The sequence below is a fragment of the Cyprinodon tularosa genome, unplaced genomic scaffold, assembly GCF_016077235.1.
Source record: "Cyprinodon tularosa strain WSP-4 unplaced genomic scaffold, ASM1607723v1 ctg21, whole genome shotgun sequence".
NCBI lineage: Eukaryota > Metazoa > Chordata > Actinopteri > Cyprinodontiformes > Cyprinodontidae > Cyprinodon > Cyprinodon tularosa.
In genome coordinates this window covers 2,141,843-2,165,131 of record NW_024038778.1, presented here as the reverse complement: position 1 = coordinate 2,165,131, position 23,289 = coordinate 2,141,843, and the positions used below count along the sequence as shown (strand labels likewise).

The following is a 23,289-nucleotide window of genomic DNA, read 5'->3' as shown; positions in this document are numbered from 1 at the left end:
TTATTTAAAACCTTTTTTTTTTTTTTTACTTTCATTGTGTGTGAATTAACCGTGCATTAAAAATACACACTTTAGAATTAAAAGGAAGGAAATAATATATTGATAATTTCTTTTGTTTGATATTCAGACAGTTTACCCATATTTAATAGTCTAGCTAGGTATGTTTTTAGTTTTGGCTCTTACACAGCTTATTCTTTAGGAAGAGTCTATTTAGTGCTTAGACCAGTTATGTTGGCACATTTTTATAGCATTTATTCTAATTTTATGCCAATTTCTTCTCCTTATCTGTTAGTTCTGTAAATTTCTCTTTCCCTGTTCATTTGTTATGAAGAGTATTGCTATTGAACTTCCTCATAAGGTATTATTAAAGACTTTCTAAGTAGTTGTGACCTTCATTCTCACTGGACTCAGTGTTTAGATTTCTAACAAGAGCTGTGAACAATGTCAAGCCAGTTTTTTTATTTTTTATTTTTGGAATGAGGGAGAAGATCCAAACTCTATGCTGAAATGCCCCGGGCCGGGAATCGAATCTGGAATCTTGTTCCTGCAAGGCAGCAGATCTACCCACTGCACCACTGTATAGCCCCAGCATGAGATCCACCTCTGCTAAAATAATATCTATAAAATCTATTAATACGTTTTCAAATGATCCTGCCAACAAACCAACAACGTTCCCTTTTGTTGTGTTTTTGTGTTCAGTAAAATACATTCCGACTTTATGAAAGTCTTGTGCTGAGGCTGTCAATTATCACTGCTGTCACCCTCTGGTTTAGCAGGGAATTGCTTCCACCAATCTTTCAATGTTAAACAACCTTCTAAAAAACTTGTGTGTCCATATTATGACCTGCTTCATCACCTAAATTAAATGGATTGCTGCCTAGAAAGGAGCAATCCACTTAAAATTCCGTTTACACACACAAAATTTCCATGATCTGATCAAAACCTTGGTGGATGAGAAATTCTAAATCTTAGTGTATAAATGTAACAAGCATTTGATAATGTTATATAATTTAAGCATGCACAGAATGGTCAGAATGGTCTGATTTTCCTGAAACGTAGTAAAAGAAGAAACTGTCTGTTTTGTAAACAACCCAGCTCTTAAGTGTGTCTGTCCCTCACATTTCTTGTGTCTGTTGATGTAGCTTTTCTATAATGGACCACCTTTGTATCCATACTTTTGTTTTTGGTCATTTTAGTTAAGGGTTCAGCGGAATTTTATGCTAATACTCCTTATCAATAAGGATAGAAGGCAGGATGACATGTTCATCCCCACATTATATGTAGAGCCACCTCCTCCAATAAGGAGAACCAGGAGCCCTCCCACATACAGTACCAATAACCCACTTCACCTGACAGGCTTAAATCCAAACAGTTTTTCATTTTTATAGAGTAAGGAAATATATTAGGAAATTATGAAAAGACCTAAAAACTTCTCATGATAAACGATCATGCAAACAAAGTTTAAATAATAATAATCAAATATACACTTCCTATTAAAATCACAAATTATTTTCTGATTTTACCAATAACTTCCAAATGCTCCTAAAATTCAAACCTGTTATTTGGTATACTTTGCTACATCTTTGGAACAACAAATCTAACTAATCAGATTGGTAAGAAGAAGAATTGTTTTTTTGTGATAATTATGTCTAGAGGGAGTTTTTCAATGTAAATGGTCCCACCTGTTTGAACAAATAACCACCAAGACAAAAGCTAAAAGAGACTAAGAAACTGTTTAACATCAAGCTGGTAGAACTAGTCTTGCCATTTTGAAGCTTTTATTATGATTAACATGAGGCACAATAAGCGAGAATCAGAAACTGCTCTGCTGCTGCCAGTATTGTGTGTCATAATCTGGGCTGGGACGAGCCAAACTGGTTCCAGAGCTTGAAGCAGCGCAAGAGACAGACACTCACAGGGTGGAGGTGGACTGAGCTAATGGTTATCTCATTCCTAAACTCCATGTCACAATCAGTATTTCCCTCTTTCACATCGGGATGCAGACATTTTAGAGTAAAGTTACAATGTGTTCCTTCAAAGGAGTGATATATCTCAGACATTTTTTCAGGGTTAATCTCTCCATCAACACAAGGCTTTGTTTTGCTTTTCTTCTTAGCAAACTGATTTCCCTGATTGCTTTCCTTCCTGGTGCAAACATGCTGCTCCATTGTCCATCTAGTCCTGTGCCTGCTTTTTTCCTTCACTGCCTTTTCCCTTTTAGACCACCACAATATTTGTGTACAGCTCCATTAAACTAAAAAACATGAGGTCTTTCTGGTCTGTCTTTTTTTTCACCCAGCAAAAACTCGGGAACCACCCTGAATCTGTTTGTGACTCTTTATGTGTGCAGACTGCTGAAGTTTTTGGAGTTTTGTATTCAGCAATCCATGCAGCTGGTGTTGTTATACAACACTACAGGGATAAGCCAAAGGGTGCACTGAGAACAAACGCTACCTGTCCAACAGGTTTCTGTGTTTTCAGTTGATGAATGTGTGTAAATAGACACAGCTGGAGGCAGCTAGAAGTGTACTGTATGCTTTTTTCTTCTTTGGTTCCTTACTATTACACCTTTTCCATGTTAGTTTGTTCGGCTCACAGAAAGTTAGTGTTATGTGTTTTGAAAACAGATAGGAAAACAAATGTCTGGCAATAAATATGCCCTGGTGTCTATAAAAGAAAGCATTCATTTGTCTTTAATGAGAATCTAACCAACTTTTCCTCTGAATCTTAAAGGTGTATTACCCTGTTAAACATCTTAATGACTTCCTTTTGCACCAGCTGTTTGTTACAAGTTAACCTAAAGTGTTTTTTCAGCCATGGTATGTAATTGCTTTGGGCTTTTTCTCTTAGGACCAGAATGACGTCATCGACAAGCACACTCAGTCTGGCCTTGACCTGCTGGAGCGTTACATTAAGTTTGTAAAGGAGCGGACAGAGATAGAACAAAACTACGCCAAGCAGCTCAGGTGTGATCTGTGTTTTTCTTTCTCATTGCTTATGTTTAGTGCATTGCCAAAGTATTCAGACCTGTTAAACATTGTTTAATTTTGTCCCATACTTTAAACTTCCATGTATTTAACTGTGATGTTGACATTACATGAAACAGGCCATAACAGTGACTTGAAGGAAATACTTGATGTGTTACGACTGTAAAAATTGATTTGCACCTAATCACCTTCAAAGGCTGCCTATTTAATAAGTATGTTTTTAGTGAGAGGAAAAAAAAGAAAAACATTAATGGAGATCAAGACAAATCGCCCTGGGCAGGTCAGGAATAAGACTTTCTAAAACATTATTCCAAGCTTAAAATGATCTTCCTGTACTGTTCAATTTATCATTGGATAACAGAGTATGGAGCCATTACAGTCCTTGCGAGATATGGCAGTCCACCTGAACTGACAGAGTGAGCTAGAGAATGTAAATCAGAGAAGCACTGATACTTATGGTGACTCTGGAGAAACTGCAGAGATCCAAAGGTCAGATAGGAGAGTCTGTTGACAGGACAACTATTAGTCATGCACTCCACAAATCTGGCCTTTAAAGAAGATTACAAAAAGAAAAGCTGCCTGTTCTATAAAGTACAGAAGCAGCAAATATTTGGAAGTTATTCTCAAAATCTAATCAATTAGCCTACATTCAAAACTCCATTAATGTCACAAAACAAGCTTAACAGGAACATATCGTGGAGCATTGTAACAGGAGAATCTAAAAATCAAAGTGGGAATCTGTGGCTAGAATTGAAAATGTCTTTTGGCTGTAGACTGAGCAAATATTTTCCCTCCAAGACTTTAAACCTCATCCTTTGCAGATTCACATTTGGATTTTGAGGCTGCAACTTCACAACGTTTTTAAAACGTTTAAATAGATGATAACTTTTGCAGAGATCTGTACCGTCGGTGAACAGGTACATTTGTATGGATTTTTTAAGGTCAAATTTCTTTTTTTTTCTTGTTTTGCAAACAGGAATCTGACAAAGAAGTACTCAAAACGAGGAAGCAAAGATGAGCAGGACTGCAAGTAAGAAAACCGGGACAATCAATCACTAAATTGAAATATTCATAGCTTTGGTTTTCTTTTCTTACACTTGACATCATATTGATTTAGAAACAACTCAACAGCATTTTTATTTCCTTTTTTTTACTACAGTGGTCAGCTGTTACTGGAACACTTCCATTTCTAGTAAAATTAGATACTTGTGACAAAGGATTGATAGTTAAATATCAGAAGACTGAAATAAAACCTCCACACCAATGAGCTTGTAATTCAAAGGGTTTTTGGTTTTAGGGAAAATGAAAAACTTTAGAAGATTTTGGTCCCCTTAGCTTTAAATATCCTCAGTTGATGTTTTTTTTATTTGTCTGGCATTAATCCAAATTAGTCCTACAGCATATTCAGCAAAGAAATATAATTTAATGGGAAAAATTAAGCTATTTTCAAGTCATATTTTATAGCTGTTTGTCAATTATTTAACCAAACCCTTACATAACAGAGCAAATGGTTGGGTGGCTACTGCAATTATAATATAATAAATATTGCGGGTTGGCTAATATCCATAAGTGCATAAAAAAGCATTCAAATAAGATTTGTTTATTTATTTATTTTTTGCAGAAGCAAAAGCAGAAAAAATACTACATTTAATCAAAAGGTATTTCTTTAATGGAAAAAGCCAAAATCAACTTATTTTAAATAAATGTAAAGAAAGGTATTTTTTAAATACTGTTGTAATTATGAGTTTTACAAAACATTTATAGGTATTTTTAGCTCCTTTCACACTGACAACCTACCCAGTAATTCACTGGTTCAGATTAATGTGTGAATAAAGCCTGAAATTATTTATTGGGTAAAACTGACCCAGTATTTAACCTGATCAGGTCTATATATGCTAAATTACTGGGAATGATCTAGTGTGAACAGAGCTGCAACTTTAGAGTACTCTTGATCCATGTTGTTAACATCTGCAACAACAGCATCAAGGATAACTGATCTGCAAACAGTTTATCAAGAGCATGCAGGTTTTTACTTTTTAATGATGGCTGGAAACAGTTTGGAACTTGAAGTCAAAGAACTCCTCTTTCTGAAGAGCTGCCGTCTGATTAATCAGCTATATCTTACCCTGATGTATGCCATTTCTTTTTCTGACCATAATTTAAATGTCATTTATCAAATAGTTTTCATAAAGTATCATTACCAACTTTGACTGTAAACAATAAAGATGGCTTATCTTGCCAGGTAGGGAAGAGGGAAATAAATCTCCAAAGATGGCTGACAAAAGAGCAATATTTTAGATCACCCTGCATTTATAACTTTTAATGATTATTTATACATTTTATACATTTTAACAAGTACAAGAGATCAGGTCACATAAAGCTCTCAGAAGAACTTGGATAAATGTTAAGACTGTTTAACAGTTATTGTACGTTTGACACTAGGTCCACTAGCAATCTGAAGGTATACAATCTGTTTTAAAAGTTACGCTTTGAAAAATCTTTAAAAGTTTAAGTAATTTCACCCCTATTGTCTATATTCCTTTTAATGAATCTACAGGGGAGGTTCTGAAATGAGGATAGAGTGGATTTGCTCCCTATTTTTTACTGGACCTCTTATGGCGAACCACTACTTCAAACCCTGTTGTTTTTCTAGTGTACAACAGAGGCAGCTAGCTCATTTAGTATTTAAAGGCTGGTAATAAAAGGATTTTTCCAGTTTTTGATTAAGGAAATATGCTTTTAGATACAGGGATGGTAGTGTACCCGGTACAAATCTACAGCATATATCTGTTCATCATAGTGCAAGCTGGTGAAACCCACCCTGGTTAATTAACAGGCCAATATTGGCTCTCAGCTTTAAACCATGATACCAGTTATGGTGTTCTGTGCATGATGCACCTTTATATAAAGCCTTCTGCAAAATTTAGTGTGAGTGGTTTAACAAATTTCATTATTTTAGTTTACATTTGTTTAACCAGAAAGTCGTACTGAGATGAGAAATCCCTGTTACATGCGATTTGCTGCTGTATAATTTTTTATAACTCTAAAGAACAAAGTGTTTTTAAGATGATACCACTTTTAACAGACACATGATGTTAAACAGGGCCAACAGTGGCACACATTGCATGTTTGTGTCCCTTCTCTGTCTGGCTCAGTGATTGAACACGATTCTATATTAACCCTACTGATAGTGGTCAGAGGTCCCAGCAGGGCTAGTGTAGCTCACCATGATCGATGTGTGAATGGGTGGTAGACCGAATGCAGTGTGAAGGACTTTGTAGTCTATAGCCCCCGGTTTTTGACAAGGAAATTTTGAAATATGTTTTGTTTTGGGGGGAAAAATGTATAGTGCTCTAAAATACATAAAACAGTCAGCTATCGACACTTTATTTTGTTATTGGCAACAGCATCACAGAAAATCTCCTACTTTTATCAGAAAAGAAAGAATCATTGTTTTATCAGCAGCATGGTAACAAACATTATTTTTTATTTTAAAATAAGTTATTTATTTCCATTCTAACATGAAGTCCTGGTATTTTTACTCAATGTAATGGTACTGTGGCACTAACAATACTGGCCCCTGTTTGAGACATTTCCCCTAAGCTATGGAAAATTACTGAGAGGGATGTAGCTTACTGAATATATCCAAGTTTCAGAATCAATCATTATCGACTGAAATGAGTCACTTATGCAGATGTTAGTACCTTTTTTCTTTTTTCCAGACACTTGCAGATTTAGTTTTATAAATGTAATCTGCTGTAATAGCAACTTTTTCTTTTTAACACAAAACCATAAAGTTTGAATGTCATTTATCTAACCTGGTATACACATGCCTTTACAGTATTCTTGAGGTGGAATGATGTCTTTTATAGTGTGTTTTCTGGCAGCACTGTAATTGTTATGGATCAGTTATACGTTCAGAGTTTTTTTTCCTGCATCTTAAAAGCAGATTTGACACATCTGTTTTTATTCTTTCAAAGTGGCTGTTCTTGGTGAGATATTTGTGTTCACTGCATTAAGCAGAAACACAGAAAAACGGTTTCTAAAAGCTAAGCAGCAGGGAACTCAGAATAGTTCACTGAATGTTGTCTATAAATGCACATGAAATGTACTCAAAATATTTTCAATGGGTGTAAATTAAAACTTATTCAAAAGGCTAAATAACAGTACAGATGCATTATGAAGGTAACTGACTACAAAATGTAATTCAAAGTTTAAAATACTCTAGCTAAAGATAAACCAGTGAAAAAAAACGTTATTCTTGATTTAATCTTATTCTTCAAAGACACAATGTAGTCACCTCCAAATGTTATGTATTAGGCTATTTTATTGATTATATTACATTCGATCATCAGTCCAGGGATTTTTCCTACTAAGTCCACACAGATATGTGTGGGTCTGTGTCAATTTTCTATTAATGTACTTCAGCATATTATAATACAGCACATTGTGGGAAGCTATATACTTTCTCTTTCTTCTTATGGAAGATGTCATGTGACTGCAGAGTCTGTATCCTCCCTAACCATTTTTATAACAAGGGGCCAAAGTAAGCTTTGACCCATGGTTTGGTAAGTTCTTAATTGGCTCATATTGTTTTCCTACACCCTGTATATACACCCTATATATAACTTATCTATATATAACCATCAGTTGCATCAGCAACACCTACAGAACTCTTTATTGAAACACAGACATGGATTAGATTAGCAGGTATTTTAAATGTTTGTCAATAAAAACTTAACCAACTCATACAGGCTTCACAATAGAAAGTACATGGAGAAAACTGCTCTATAATGTCATATTATATATTATAATTCATTTTCATTGTAATGTACTTAAATATTAAAAAATTCAAATGAAATAGAGAGAATATTCTGTTATCATTTAAATACAATGAAACATTTACATCCTTTTTGGATGGATGTTAATAAAGTAATTATAAATGAGAGATATATTCAAAGACTATCTCTATGGCTTTTCATCTGGTTCTTCATAAAAAAATAAACAGTAAGATGATGAAATATTTACTGTGGATATAATTTGGTGTTTGGAAAAAATGAAAGAAAGTTTTGCATCACAACCTAGACGCAGGAATAAATCAATTCCTGAATGTACAACAAAAGCATTTCTTCACATGGCAGGTGATGTTGTTTAGTCATATAGTTTATTAAGTTGCGAGGACAGAGACAGCCGAGCACATAGATGAGGCTGAGAGAGCAATTGGCTTTATCTCCTTCTTGAGACATTTTTTCTGGTTTTCTTTAGCTGTAAGACAAAATATTCACAAACTGCAAAAATCACTCTTTGCAATAATAATCCTGACTGATTCTGATTCTATATGTATCTACATATGTTGATAAATTCATCCTTTCCTAATGTGTCTTCTGTTGTAGATTCAGCAATCATGCATCCTTCCAGGAGATCCTAAACGAGCTAAATGATTACGCAGGACAACGAGAGCTAATTGCTGAGAATATGATGGCCAAAATCTGTGATAAACTAAACAAAGACCTGCAGGACCTCAAACAGGAACGAAAAACAGTAAGGGTGGAACGTGGAAATGTGACAGATTACAGATTGCAGAAGTATGCAATGTTATCATCCAAAGCTGCCCCAGATTCATTTCAACCTCTTTGTGTTCAGCACCTATCCGATGCCAAGAAGGCGCAGCAGAATCTAGAAAGCAGCTTTAAACACTTAGAGAGTGTAAGTTAAATGTTTATTATATCTCACTGGTCTTGGAATCTTAATTTCTTAATCATGCTATATTTTATTTAATATTACATTTTATGTTTTATCTGTTGTATTATTTTACTCTAAATTAATTTTATGGAAAAGTTCCACTAATAGGAAGAAATGCACAATACTTAAACTAGACTGCAGCCCCTGGAGTGTCAGCTTAATGAAACAAATTTATGTTTCAGACTTTAATATAAAATCAAACAAAGAGTGCATCTCTGATACACATTTACGGCAACTTAATCTAGACTTTACACAGAAATGTCTTACATAATACATGACCACAGACATGGATAAGAAAGCCTACACAAGCCTGCCCAAAGTTGGTCCTCAAGGACCACTGTCCTGCAGGTATAAGAGGTTTCCCTGCTGTCACACAGCCGATTTTCATTAACAGCTGATTAACAAGCATTTGCTTAACTATAATCATCAGAAACAGCTGTGCTAAAGCAGGGAAAAATAAAAAACTGCAGGACAGCAGCCACTGAGGACCCACTTTGGGAATGCCTGCCTGAATCCTTTTAATATAGTTCATGATAATTCAAGAGATTCAAAACAAACCTTTTGCTATTTTACCTTAGATTTAAGTTTGAATGCTTTGGGCCATTTCTTTTACCGGTATTAAAGTTAATAAAACTGAACAGATTTCTTGCAAGACACAGAATTATCAGGTTGTCTATTTAAGTTTAGAGGTATAAAAAATGAATACTTGCTAGTGTTATTGCAGTATTCAATACTAATGTGAATCAGAGTAATTTTTGGTAATTAAAATTGAAAAAGAAAAATCAAAGCCATCTAGACAAATTCGCTCCCTAGAACTTAAACTCTAGAACAGGCTTCGAGGCCCGCTGTCCTGTTTTAGAGGTTTCCCTGCTTTAGCACAGCTGATTATAATGATTGCAGTAGACCAAAAGCCTGTTAATCAGCTTCAAATTAAAATCAGCTGTGCTGGAGCAAGGAAACCTCTAAAACCTGCAGGACAGTGGGCCTCGAGGACCAAGGTTGGGGATGCCTGCTCTAGGACATTAACCTCCTCTCCCAGGCTGTGCAGTGTCCAGCAGGTTTATTTACAGCACTGCTGTGTACTTCTATCCATCTTGTTAAGCTCCAAGGAGCTTCCCTGTTTAAGAAAAGCATTCCCAAAGCATTATTCTGCTACCACTGTGTTTCACAGCAGGGATGGTGGATTGAGGGAATTTTCCAATGTCTTAAAAATCACATTCACACCATTGCACACAAATGTTTTACCTTTGGTCTCATTAGTTACACTCTTTGGTCTCAAGAGCAACAATAAGTCTGCATCAGTTTTAGGTCTGTGTTTTCGTTTGATGTCTCACCATGCGGTAAACTGCTTTCCTAAATTTACTATCTATCCCCTTCTGATGCTAGTTTTATCTTCCTTTCCTGCAAAGACAAAGGTTTACTTACCTTGTTTTTTTTATTTTGCTGACTCCGCCATTTAATTAAACTCGTCAACAAAAAAATGATGCTGTAATCACTTGTGGGCAGATCATGGTGAGATATTTAACCATTAAATTGGGCTGCTGTAAAGATGTTTTTCCGGAAAAAAAAAAAGAGAACAGAGGGATAAAAGTAGCGAAGGGGGTTTTCCTACCAGAGCCAGTAGGGGGAGATGGCAACCCGCTCAATCATCTCATAAGCACTTAGATTATTATCACAGGTACTTAAAAGAGAATTCATTGAGGTAAAAATGTTTGTGCATATTTAAAGCTCTTTATGGTGTTTTCTGTGGTAATAATTTAGCCTGTGACTAATTTGCCCTGAGGAAAGCAGGATTTCTTAATCTTTTGCCACGTTTCTTAAGTTAGACTTAATTCCCTTTTGCTTAATACTGTCGTTGCTGATATGTTTGTACATGTTCTTGCCTGCAGATAAAAAAGCGTTTTGCCAAGGAGTGGGCGGAGGCTGACAAAGCAACACAACAAGCAGAGAAAATAGAGAGCGAGGCGAATGTCACAAAATCTGATGTTGATAAAGTAAACACCGGTGCACACTGACAATTAAACACTCACAAAGTGACGTAGCTTTACATGTATCACTTCTTCCAGTTAATTCTTTGCATTTGGATCTGATTTCTTTAATCTTCCATATTTTTTTACCTTTGTTTTTTATATTTCTCTATAAAGGCCAAGAACAATGCCCTTGCTCGTACACGTGCAGCAGAGGATTGCAGAAACAACTATGCAGCAGAACTTCAGAAATACAACAAAGAACAGAACAACTTCTACTACACAGAGATACCATTGATCTTTAATGTGAGAGAATCATTCAAGGACAGTGATGATACTGTGCAAGAGGAAAAAATTATTAGATTTGATAATTTCTATTAAGTTGGAATAAAAAATTGTCTGTTGATGTTTGTTCTTACTAGAAACTCCAAGACATGGAGGAACGGAGGATCCGGCAGCTGGCAGAGGGTTACTGTCTGTTTTCAGATATTGAAAAGAATGTCCTATCCATCATTTCCAAGTGTCTGGAGGGAATTGCAGCAGCAGGGACGAAAATTGATGAGAAAAAGGCAAGTTTGTCACTCTATTCCTCTGACATGATCTGAGCCGTCGCTGATCTGATGGGCAGAGAACTTGGAGGGATCAAATCCCATCATCTAAGTAATAATTTACCAGCATGATTTTTATGAAGGGCTGAAATTTAGGAGCATGGAGGTAGAGTCTGCTCTGACCCTTCATGTAAAGACCATCATATAGTTTTTTTTTTTTTTACATTTTATTTTCCAGAAAAACACCAATGATCTAGAGGTAGTTCTACCCACACCCCCTCACAAAATATGGTCATTTCTCTGTACTATGAGTTATGGCCTCCTCATAACTCACACCTATTGCAGTTATTGCCATTTTTATTAAAACTAGTGGGATACTAGTGAAATGTCTGCAGTGTAAAGGTTAAACTGGATGGAAAAGTGCCAGCATTGTGGCCTTCAGTGCTCTTATACCCCAGCTGTGGTACCCTCCTCGGCGTCAGGCTGTCGTTGAATCTATATCTCAGTTATTCTCCTCTGTTATACTGTCAGCCTTGTTTCATAAGGCATATAGAGGTCCTCCAACCTAGTGGAGTTTAAGTAGTCCTTCAGAGCTGCTTCAGATTCCTCAGCAATCTCCTCAGCTTGTGTGTTAACACTGCATCTCTGTGGACACTTAGGAGATGTACCAGATTGTGATTTTAAATTATGTTGTCTTAAATAAAGTTTGCCTTTTAATACTAATACTAGCAGCCAGCTGGAGCTTTTTGAAAACCTTTTTGTAATCTATCAACAAATTAAGCAACCTAAACCAACTTTTTTGGTCACTGAAGCTTAGGTAAATATCTGTGTCCAAACTAGAGCTGAAAGTAATTATTATTTTACAAATTGATTAATCTGTTGATTATTTTTTCAATAAATAATCAGATAACCAAAGGTTCCTTAAAGAAGATTAGGTTAAACCAAATTAAACCAGGTGAAACTAAAACTCTTCCACTTTAGGAGTTCTGGATAGAGCATATTAAAAGACAAAAATGTTTATATAATTTTTTACATTTTTGATATAATTAATGCTCTAAGTGGGTTGCTCTTTCAGCTATATTTGATTTAACAATTAATCAGTTTCTAAAGTAGTTGATGATTATTTCCATTATCAATTAATCACAATTCATCTGATTAATTGTTAGCCCTAGTACAAACTTGTATGCCCTCATCCTATCTTTGACTCTGACTTCTTACAGGACTCAAAACTTTTAATAGAGCAACACAAGTCTGGCTTTGAAAGACCTGCAGATGTGGAGTTTGAAGACTACTCCCATGGCGTCAAACCATCAAACTCAGAATCTAGCCTCAACCCCCTGAAAGGACGAAAGCACAAGATCTTCAAGAAACACAAGGTGAACCTGACATTATTGGATATATATAATATATATACTGTATATAGGGGAGAATGAAACAGATATCAACATTGTTTTACCCACCTGCTTCCCATTTGGATAAGGATATATAAATATTAATTAGCTTATCTTTTTTCTGTAGTCAGATAGAGCTGTTGTCCTGTGAACATCTTAATACAGTGTACTCTTTTGAAAATTACATTTTTGATAACATGGCTTTTTTTCCTTATCTTTCCTCTGCTGGTTCCTTTAGGAGCCAGAAATAAGTAACACACTATCTTCTGTCACAATGCATTTAAAAACAAATGTACGCACACTTTTTAACACACTCATATCTTTCAACCAACAATTTTGCTCGGGGCAAATTCTTATTCCAGTTTGCTGCACAGACATGCTCCCGAAGCTTCCCTTTCATTTTTTCAAACTTTGAATTTTTTCTGCTTCAAATATTTCTTATATTTTCCACTGCAGCAATCCCTCTATATTGCCTTTATAAAATCTCTTCTTCAGTTTGCTGCTCAGTTTTTCTATCTTTTCCAAATTTCCCAGCGTTCTCTACTCTTTTCTCAAATATGCCATACTTCCCTCTTTCAGTCAGTCTGAGGGAGTTAAATCAAACTTCCAAGCGGGATTCTCTCTTTCATACAACTTGGTTGGTTAAAAAAAAAAAAGCCTATTTCTGATATTTTCAAGTCTAAGTTCCCACCTGGAGCACCTGGTAGTTAATTGCCTTGTTAAAACTGTTTATCATGAGCTTGATTTGTGTACCTCCATCTCATACCGAGTCATTATTTCTCCCTATCTAGATAACGCTTGCTGAAAAACACATGGTAATGCTCATCTTCAGAAGGATATAAAGGTGTTGGTTAACACTATCTGGTGCTGGATACCTTGGGTTGGGGATTTGAAAAGTAACTCCACAGTAAATGTTCTGCTCAGAAAATAAACAGATTCATCAAATTCCCCGGATGCATGCAAACCAAATCATTTGAGGCTGAAATTTTTAATAATTGCAAAAGTGAAAAAAGTCTTCTGAATGGCCACTTTACTTCAAAAAGGAATACTGTGTCTGCTGCAGATGTATAACAGCATAACATTGTAGTTGGTGGGATAAGAAGATTTTTTTTTTAATCCTGAAGCTAATGTGTTAAAAGCAGGAAAATTGGGTCAACATATCGATGCTGGAGGCATTCTAACACTTTTGGAATAGTTATGGCAGAGTTCATCCATCCAGGTATACGTCATTTACAACACCTTCTTAAGGAATGTTGCATAATTTCTTTACAGTAGTTCCTGATAGCTTGGACTGTCAAGAACCGAGGACAGATGGACCCAGTATTCAGGAGAGACAGTCAGTAGGAAAGTTAAAAAGGTTTATTAAAATAAAACAAAACAAAGTGGAGCTGTGGCTCGCGGACACTGCAGGCGGGGGGACGGGGCACCGCCCAATCTCAGACACTCTAGGGGAGGAAACACAGGTAAGTGACCACGATAAACTGATATATGATTATCTGGGTTGGTCACTTACCTGGTTTAACAGTCCAGACCACGAGTGTCCCCAGTGCTGCAGTCCCAGGGGTGATGCTGGAAGCTGATCCTGGTGAGGGATCCAGAACAGACAGGAACAGGCAGGGTCCAGATCAGGCAGGAACAGAGACAGGTGGCAGGATCCAGACTTCCAGACATGCACAGGCTTCCAGAAGGGTTCAAAGTCAGACTGGGACCAGAAGCATGACCAGGTGGTCACGCACAGGAGCAGACAGGATCAGGTGCAGACAGGCAGGCACAGTGGAAGAGGGTAGCCGAGACAGGACGTAGGAACCGGAACTTGAAGCAGACTTTAAACTGGTCTCCACCCAGGAGCCAGGCTTACTTAGATAAAAACTGAACCCCCCCCCCCCCATAATGAGCCAAAAACCCAGAGGACTCCGCAGGGGAGGAACAGTGGACGATCAGGAGACGAGACAAACACTAAAACCCTCTTTCCACTGGCAGCTAGGATCCAGGACATGAACCAAATAAAAACTGAACAGAAAGACTGACAGAAAGACAAGCAATGATCTGGCACTGAATGCTCAGGCTGACTGAATATAAACCAGAGGATACAGGTGAGGGGAATAAATTATAATTGAGGGCAGGGAAGGAAGAGGGCAGGTGAGAGGAATTACTAATTAGGGAGGAGCAAACAGGCCAGATCATGACATGGACTTATTTAAATAGGACAATGTTCTCTGCAATAAAATAAAACCCAAAATCTTATTCAACTGAATGTTTGTGGGATAAACTAGACAGAGCAGCACCATCCACAGAGGCTCCACCTCGTAATGTAAAGAACTTTTGGTCGGCTTCTAAAATTTTGGCAGAGATACAACAGCGCACCTTTAGGGGCTGAGTGAAGTCCAGGCCTCTGATAGGTCAGGGCTGTTTTTGCACCAAAAGGGATATAAGACAGTACCATGAAGTTGATCCTAATGTTAAATCTAATTAGTATTTGTTACAAAGTCAAAGCATAAATTATATCAGTTTGACTATCTCAGTCTTTTTCTATAAGAGTTAACCTAACAGCCTGTTTGAGATGGACAAGTTGAAAGGTCGATTTATGCCACTTTTATTTAGCTCCAGCCTGAAACCTTTCATATTTTTTCAAATGCATTTGTCCTACTTTAGCTTCTTTTGGCTTCTTGTCTTGAATTCTGGGTATTTGCTCTAAAAGATATGGTCATCCTTTAGCTTCTACAAACTTTGTCACATGGAAAACCCGAGTATTTTGCCAAACAGAACATCTTAAGCATAGTTTCTTATACATAGTTTTTGCTGAAGGTAAAATAATGACTGCTGACAATATCTCCACAAAACCAAAATTCAAAAGTTAAAGCTAATTAGTAGCTAAAGCTAAAACCATTGAACCCATTTAAACACCCTTTATAATTGTTATCTGAAGAAAAGTATCGCAATGTCATCATGATGTGTGAGCAAAGGATTATCCATTTAGGTGGAGTTACTATTTAATTCACCCTGCCATAGTGAGTTTACTTTTAAAATTGGATGTCTGATTTTGTTTGTGATCATGCTTTTACCTGTGATGCCATAAAAATGTCTTAATCTGTTTTAGTTTTGATATCAAATTCAAATTGGTGTTTCTGACAAACATAAGGTAGTCTGAGAGTAAAACATTACTTGTAAATTCTAATTTCATTTAGGCTTTTATGGTTAAAAATTGAAATGACAGTGTTTGTTATAACTTGAAACTTATAATAATAGCTTTCTTTATTTTCCACTTCTCATGGTTTTGACACTGGTCTACTTAAAGCTTTCTGCATGTTTTAATGCAAGACATCCCTCTGTGATTGTGACACTACCCTGAAATCTCAGTCCTCATTCTAACTAATGCACAACTCTGTATAGCACCACTTTACAATTACTCCCACTTAAAAGGACGTTTCAATCCAAAATATAAAAGATGCATCTTTCCAGTCAAACAGAATTTAATTTGGCACAAAATTCAGTTCAATTAATCTAATTTGTTCATACAATTGAAGCTTATAGTAGGATTCAGATCCATTAAATTAAATCATCTTAAGTCTGTACAGTTAAACAGTACAGCCATTTAAGATTAACTTATTATGCAGATTTGTAGAAGAACTTCTGTCTTATTTTGCAGCCATTTTCATCAAATTCTTCAAAATAAAACTAAGGCCTTAATTGGTATTAAAATGTCTTAAATCAGTCTTTCGTAGGTCTTAATTTTTAAAACATCATAAATAGAATTATTTTTATTACGATTTATTTTTGTAATCTTAATAATTCAATAAAATTTGAATTTTTTTTATTTATTTAAAAAAAAATAACGGCTCGCCCTTATTGGTTCCGTCCCGATAGCGGAACCAATAAAAGCATTGTTGCGGCCAGGACATTTGGGAGATGCGCCATTAACTTTTTGTCTGGAAAATATGAGCAAGTGTAAATGTAACCAAAATTGGCTCCAGCCGAGAGTTTTCTCCATGGCTAAAACCAGGGAACATACATGAGGCACAGTGTATTTTGTCTAAGAAGTCATTCAAGCTCGGAACGATGGGAATTAAGGCAGTGGAGTCGCACATGCGAAGCACGAAACACAAAGCGTCAAAATCAAGTTACCAAAATCAAGTTACTAAGAAACAGTTCTTAGTTTTGTTCATCCCTTGTCTCTGCAACGCCTCCACTTATCACCAAATCAAACATACTAAGAAAACGATACAAAGAAAAATAGCTTAAAAAATGACTTAGCACTGGTTATGTTGTGGCTTTAAAACTGATTTGTTTTGTTCCCTGCTAAAACAAAGTTTGTGAATTCAGTTAACTAATTGTTAAAATATATCTGTCATTTGTGTGTTTTTAGCTTTCTTCCTGTATGGGAAGCTTTTTAAAATTTGAAACATTAGTGCAGTGGTTTATATTAAAATAAACCTTTGGGTAAAGTTGTCGCAAGAGGGTTTTTCTTGTGTTTCTTGTGAATTTGGTCTTACATTTTTATTTCAAGTGGCATTAAAAAGTCTTAAAAAGTCTTGAATTTAACTTGCCTTATGCTGTAGGAACCCTGTTAAACTCATGCTCTGCTATTCAAGATAGTCATAGAGATCTTTATAAAATGTTCAGTAAACCCTTTGATTTTAACGGTCAGTCCAAACTAAAAGCATGTACTATTATCTTAGTTAATCATAAGGATTTAAATATAAATAAATATGTGGAAAAAGGTATAATTGTTACTCAGATGTTGGAAAGTAACAGTGAAGAAATTTTAACAGTTGCAAATTTAGACATAAAAAATAAGAATTAATAAAATAGGGCGTTAAATGATTGTGGTAAAGATGGGAGATAAAGAAATAACACAGAGGGATACTAAATAGACATTTTCAGAAAGAAAGATCATAAATATTGCTTTGTCAGAGTTTGAATGTTGCCCAAGGGCTCATAGAAAAAAAAAACCTTATTATTTTCTTTTATCCTTTTTTGTATATTTGTATGACATCACAGGTGGGACAGATGTCCTTGTTGGTTTAGTCTGAGTTTTATTTCCTCCATAAACCAGACCAAATCATCAATGTTTTGTTTGTTTGTTTTTTGTTGTTGTTTTGTTTCTCTGGGTTAATCACAATAAATTATATGAGGGGATGTACGGTAATTCTCACTTAATCTTTATGATTCTGTTTCAGTGTTTTCCTCTTTTTGGAGCTTTAACTTAGATGTTTTTCCAGACATGAATGAGATGGGCATCTTTTTTCCCTTCCTTGTCCTAAGAGCCCATGCCTCTAAAACTTTTACATGTTTTGCTAAAATGCTACACTGGTGTCAGTGTATTTTTCTTTAATTTCATGTACTAGGGCAACACAAAGTAGTTTGCATTTCTGAAGAGGAAACAAAAAGATACAGGCTGCTTTAATTCTCTACAACCAGACAGATGATAACATAGTTTAGTATTTAGTATGAGCTGCTTTGTAAATGCCAGTAGTGGGCGCTATATCGGAACGTTGTGGTAAAGGGAGAGCTGAGCCAAAAGGCAAAGCTCTCGATTTATTGGTAGATCTACGTTCCTACCCTCATCTACAGTCATGAGCTTTTGGTCATGACCCAAAGATTGAGATCCCGGATATAAGCGGCCGAAATTAGATTTCTCCATATTGTGTCTGGCCTCTCCCTTATCCCCAGATTCCACATCCTCCGTCAGCGCTCCGCCCCGCTCTCGTACGTTGTGCGGAGTACTTGTGCAGTCATGTTCATCACATCCACGACTACTCCTCTGCACCCAGCATTCATTACAGCATGTTTTGCTCCTATGAATTGAATAATAATGTAGCGCACGCTCTCCTCGAGCTTCAATGAAGCCGGAGCGCAGCAAGACGGGCAGGACTGTGGAGGCTGTAGGCTTTGCTTTGCGCAGATGGTCTAGAGCGGAGTAGGGTGGTAACGGAGGATGTGGGTTTTCGGGGTTAGAGATAGGATGAGGAGCTCAGTCATCCGGGGAGGACTCAGAGTAGAGCCGCTGCTCCTCCTCGTTGAGAGGAGCCAGTTGAGGTGGCTTGAGCATCTGGTTAGGATGCCTCCTGGACGTCTCCCAGGTGAGATGTTCTGGGCATGTCCCACCGGGAGGAGACCCAGAGGGAGATCCAGAGCATGCTGGAAGGACTATGTTTCTTGGCTGGCGTGGGAATGCCTTGGGAATCCCACAGAGGAGCTGGCCAGAGTGGCTGGGGAGAGGGGCATCTGCTCCTCCCTACCAAAGCCGCAACCCCCGTGACCCGACCCCGGATACGTAGAAGAAGATGGATGGATGGATGTAAAGGACTCAGGTGTTTGCTACAGAACATTGAGTAAAAACAGGATCTAGTAAGACAGCAGATGAGCCAGGGACAAAGTTGTGAAGAGTTTTTAAAGCAGGGTTTGATTGTGAAATAAAAAATCAAAGTTTTGAATATCTCACAAATAACTGTTTAATAAACCACAATTTACCTACACAGGGGAGCAAGGAGAGTAAAACAAGCCAACATTTTGACCAACATGCATAATGCTGTTTGTAGCAAGAGATTTACATGTACATCCCTCTGAACGCAGCATCCCAAAATTGGGACGTAATAATGTCAGCATACTGTAGTCATGCTTTAGTTCAGCATTGCGAGAGCGTTGGTCAAGTTGATAGGGAGATAGAGCCCAAGGAAAAGCAGATTAAAGCATTTCCATGTTTTAGAATGATCCGGTCAAATACCAGACCTAAATCCAACTATGAATCTCTTACAAGACTTGGAACCTTATGATCAAAGACAATTATCAATTAATCTCACAGAGGTTGAAGGATTGTAAAGAAAAGAGTTGGCAAAAATGTCAGTCTATAAAGACATATGTTCAAATATATGATAACTGCAGTGAAAGGATGCTCCCCTAAATTCAGCCTACTCAGTTGGCTGAATGTGAATGCCAGCTACATTTTTAAGTTTGTTTCCAAAAATTATGGAAACCTCATTACATTTCCCATCCGCTTTGTAGTTATGACCTACCTTGTGCTGACCTACTACATGAAATACCATTACAAAAAAAATTTAAACTGGTTTTTGGAAAATGACTAGCTGTGGAAAAGTTTTAGGAGCATGAACACTTCTACAGGGGACTTTTCATTGTGTTTTGGACACGTCACATTCATTTGCGTTGTTGCATTGCCTCTGTATGTGTAGCCTCCTCCTGCGGAGGACTTCTCCCACCTTCCTCCAGAGCAGAGGAAGAAGAAGCTGCAGGCGAAGATCGAAGATATCACCAAAGAACTGACAAAGGAACAGGACCAGAGGTGAAAACAGCGTGATATTATTACAGCAGTCTGTGATAACAGATTGTAGTATTAAAATAACAGAATAGATTACTGAAGGTAAAATAATCAGTTGAAACCAAAGTGGGAGTGTAAGCAGGCTCTTAGAAGTGGACAGAAAAACTATTTTGTCTTAGATAAACCTAAAGATATACGACCGTAGTAATGCAATACAGTCATCCATTATGTCCTCTGAACGCATCATTCCTACGTGTAAGTCCACTGTCAAATGACGCTTTCCTCATTGACACAGAAATGTCCTCCAAAATAACCCATCTCACTGTCTGTTTGATTTCAGCGAGGCTCTGGACAAGATGAGGGGCGTGTACGAGCAAAATCCACAGATGGGTGACGCCCAAAGTTTGGAGCCCCAAATCACGCAAACAAATCAAAATATTGGCCGTCTGAGGGGGGAGCTCGCTAAATATGAGGTTCTTACACAAACCACACATGTGCATATGGGCAAAATGCTGTGTGATTTAATCAAATCTGACCTGTTGATTTCTCACAGACATGGTTATCAGAGGCAGTGGGAGTAGAGGACTCTTTACACACCACCAACAATAACTCTCAGTTTGGGTAAGATCTTCATTTTAAAGATTTGTTTCGATTTTTACTTCCATGGAGCCTGAATTTCTAGTAATCTTGTAAAGTAGTTGGTGTGACTTTCACATGCATTTCAAATTATACGATTTTTTTTACTTAGTCAGCTTTTTGCCTATTTCTGATCAGGTTATGCACCTCTGTGTTATAATGTGCAATGTTAGGTTAAAAGTTGGATGGAGGAGGAGACGTTAGACTAAAAACAAAAACAACTACCAAAGATGAATTGTAACTTAAAACTAGGTCTTTAGGAAATCGGTAAAAATCCATGAAAGATAGAGCACAGTTTATTTTTTTCCAAGTTTTGAGCCAATAGCTATTTGGTTATCACCTTATTGGTAATAAGTTATGATTTTTTTTTTTTTTTTTGTATATTGAACTTTGATATTTGGTATTTTTTCATAGGTTAAACTTGAGAAATAATCAACTCAGTCCATGTGACAGACTGCTGCGACTTAAAAGGGCCCTGATTTCAAACCTGCAGGATGTGCAGTTTAGGTCTTTCTTTCCACTTTGACTTCTTTTACCATCCAAAACCATACATGTTTAGTATATTTCCCTAAGATAGCAGCATGTGTGTCTCTGTTGTGGGCTATTGACCCGTAAAGGTTATGTACCAACTCATCCAGTCTTATAGCATCCCTAGCCCTGGCTAAGTGGATATAGAAAATTGATTGATGGTTTACTAATTAAAATCAGATTAAAAGATAACAGTGACAAAGCAGGCTTATATTGGCAGACAGAGGTATTTGCTTTTGTTTTTTTTAAGATGTTTCAACATTTCTTCAGCAGTCTGTGTCAATTCTGTTGGCTTGGGACAACTCATATAATTTATTTGAAATGAGTTCCATAAAAGTGATTTTAAAACAATTACATAAGCACTCCTATCATGATTCAAAAGACCAACCACATAGCCCATGCCCAACAAAATGCTCCATCTGTCCAGAAGAAGGAGTGGTTATTTGATTTATGTCTGACTTGGAATGTTTGCATGAGGTTGGATGTTCATGCTGTTAAATACATCAGCACTCTAACCACAGATTGCTCTGGTGAGAGCCCACAGAACTGACCAAGACCCCTGGATAGGTGTCGATACGTCTTCAAAAAAATGTCTTTAAAGTTCAGTTGCCTCCAATTTACGTCTGTTTTATGGTGGCCATGATATGTCAGATGACTTAGGATTTACACAGGCATAAAGTCAACAACATAGTCTGAAATAAAAACTGTAAAGACAGAGTTTTGTGTAGTAAGCCTACAATAACCCACTGTACAATATTTTGATCATATTTGCTAGTATCTGGTTAAACAGGGATAAAAGAAGGGATAAAAGATGAGGATGAAACAGAGCAGTATAGGGTTATGAAAAGGATCACATAGAAGTCCTGCATAATCTGTATTTACATGTAGTGTACACAGGGAGTGTACATGACTAATAGATTATTCTCCTTTCCCTGCCATGGAATCCTTTTTTTTTTAACTATAGACTTTGTCTATAATGCTTCATATGAAGGAAATATGAAGAAAATGGTTCCTTTTTTACTGCATCGGCTCATTACATTTAGATGTCTCTTAATCTCTTGAATATTTTGGATCTTTAATAAACTGCCTCTGGCATGAAGCCTCTTCCATTTTTCATTTATATTAAACATGAATTATTTAGACCCATTATTCACAGATATAATTTAAATGCTGGTATGTAATACAAAATAGTTGTTATTAATATTTATTGTGCATCATAGGAACTCTCCATCCAGCTTCTGTTGGCTTGATTTTATTTGTGTTTTGCTCATTGATCTCCTCCTATTTAACACCACTGATGGCTGGATGTTAAATAGGAGTAGTTCAAGATTGCCCCCATAGTTAGAGTATATATAAATATAGGTAAATATATATATATATATATATATATATATATATATATATATATATATATATATATATATATATATATATATATATATATATATATATATATATAATCAGGGGACACAGGCATAAAAAAAGTACCAAAATCATTCCAAATTCTGTATAATTTGATGATCATTTGTTTGATGAACTTGAAATATTAAAGTTTGAAAAAGCAAAAGCATGAGATTTATGATTCAAAATACAATAAATTGATTAATTTGGCTGTAGCTTTATGTCATCTTTATATTTCCAGAGGCAAAGGGAAATTTGATTAATATTTAGAAACACATTAGATGTTCATGGCAAAGATAATACTGAACTTTTAAGAGACCCTGAAACTCAGGGATAAAAAAGGCACATATGGGTTGGTGTGCGGTTGAGAGGTAGACTATGTGTCCCACATTAAGTGACTATTATTTGTCAGAGCAGTCATCTGGGGTTCCATTCTTGATCTTGGGAACTTCTTTGCATGCCTCTTCTCTTTTCCCAATCCCCAGTTTGATTACATGAAATAAATTCTGCTTGCACTACCGGTTTTCTTTACATTTTTTTGTGAACTTTGATGTTTACCCTGTCTAATTCAACAAGCTAAATAATCTACAACAAATATTTATTTTAATACTTTTATTTCCAAGGTCAATGTTATGAATTTGCAGCCATTAAATGAATAGGAATTCATTTTGTGAACATTGTTTTGTTCTCTTTCAGTGGAACAGCTACCCAGAACTCATTAGGAAACGTCTACACAGAGTTTGATGACGAGTTTGAAGACGTTGAAAGCCCAGTTGGCCAATGCACTGCGCTCTACACCTTCAAAGGTACACCTGT

At 36.5% G+C, this 23,289-nt stretch overlaps 1 protein-coding gene across 2 annotated transcripts in view; it reads left to right on the top strand.

Moving 5' to 3' along the window:
• Window positions 1–23,289, top strand: part of trip10b (thyroid hormone receptor interactor 10b) — a 29,262-nt gene that overhangs the window by 5,493 nt on the left and 480 nt on the right. The window contains exons 2-14 of one of the 2 annotated variants that reach the window (XM_038285307.1): window positions 2,851–2,966; window positions 3,964–4,017; window positions 8,381–8,528; window positions 8,631–8,693; window positions 10,619–10,723; window positions 10,874–11,002; window positions 11,119–11,265; window positions 12,465–12,620; window positions 13,427–13,450; window positions 19,823–19,932; window positions 20,249–20,381; window positions 20,462–20,529; window positions 23,170–23,279. In XM_038285307.1, the coding sequence (XP_038141235.1) occupies window positions 2,851–2,966; window positions 3,964–4,017; window positions 8,381–8,528; window positions 8,631–8,693; window positions 10,619–10,723; window positions 10,874–11,002; window positions 11,119–11,265; window positions 12,465–12,620; window positions 13,427–13,450; window positions 19,823–19,932; window positions 20,249–20,381; window positions 20,462–20,529; window positions 23,170–23,279 (1,363 nt within the window). The remainder of the gene's footprint in view (window positions 1–2,850; window positions 2,967–3,963; window positions 4,018–8,380; window positions 8,529–8,630; window positions 8,694–10,618; window positions 10,724–10,873; window positions 11,003–11,118; window positions 11,266–12,464; window positions 12,621–13,426; window positions 13,451–19,822; window positions 19,933–20,248; window positions 20,382–20,461; window positions 20,530–23,169; window positions 23,280–23,289) is intronic. The other variant, XM_038285308.1, reaches the window with a different exon arrangement.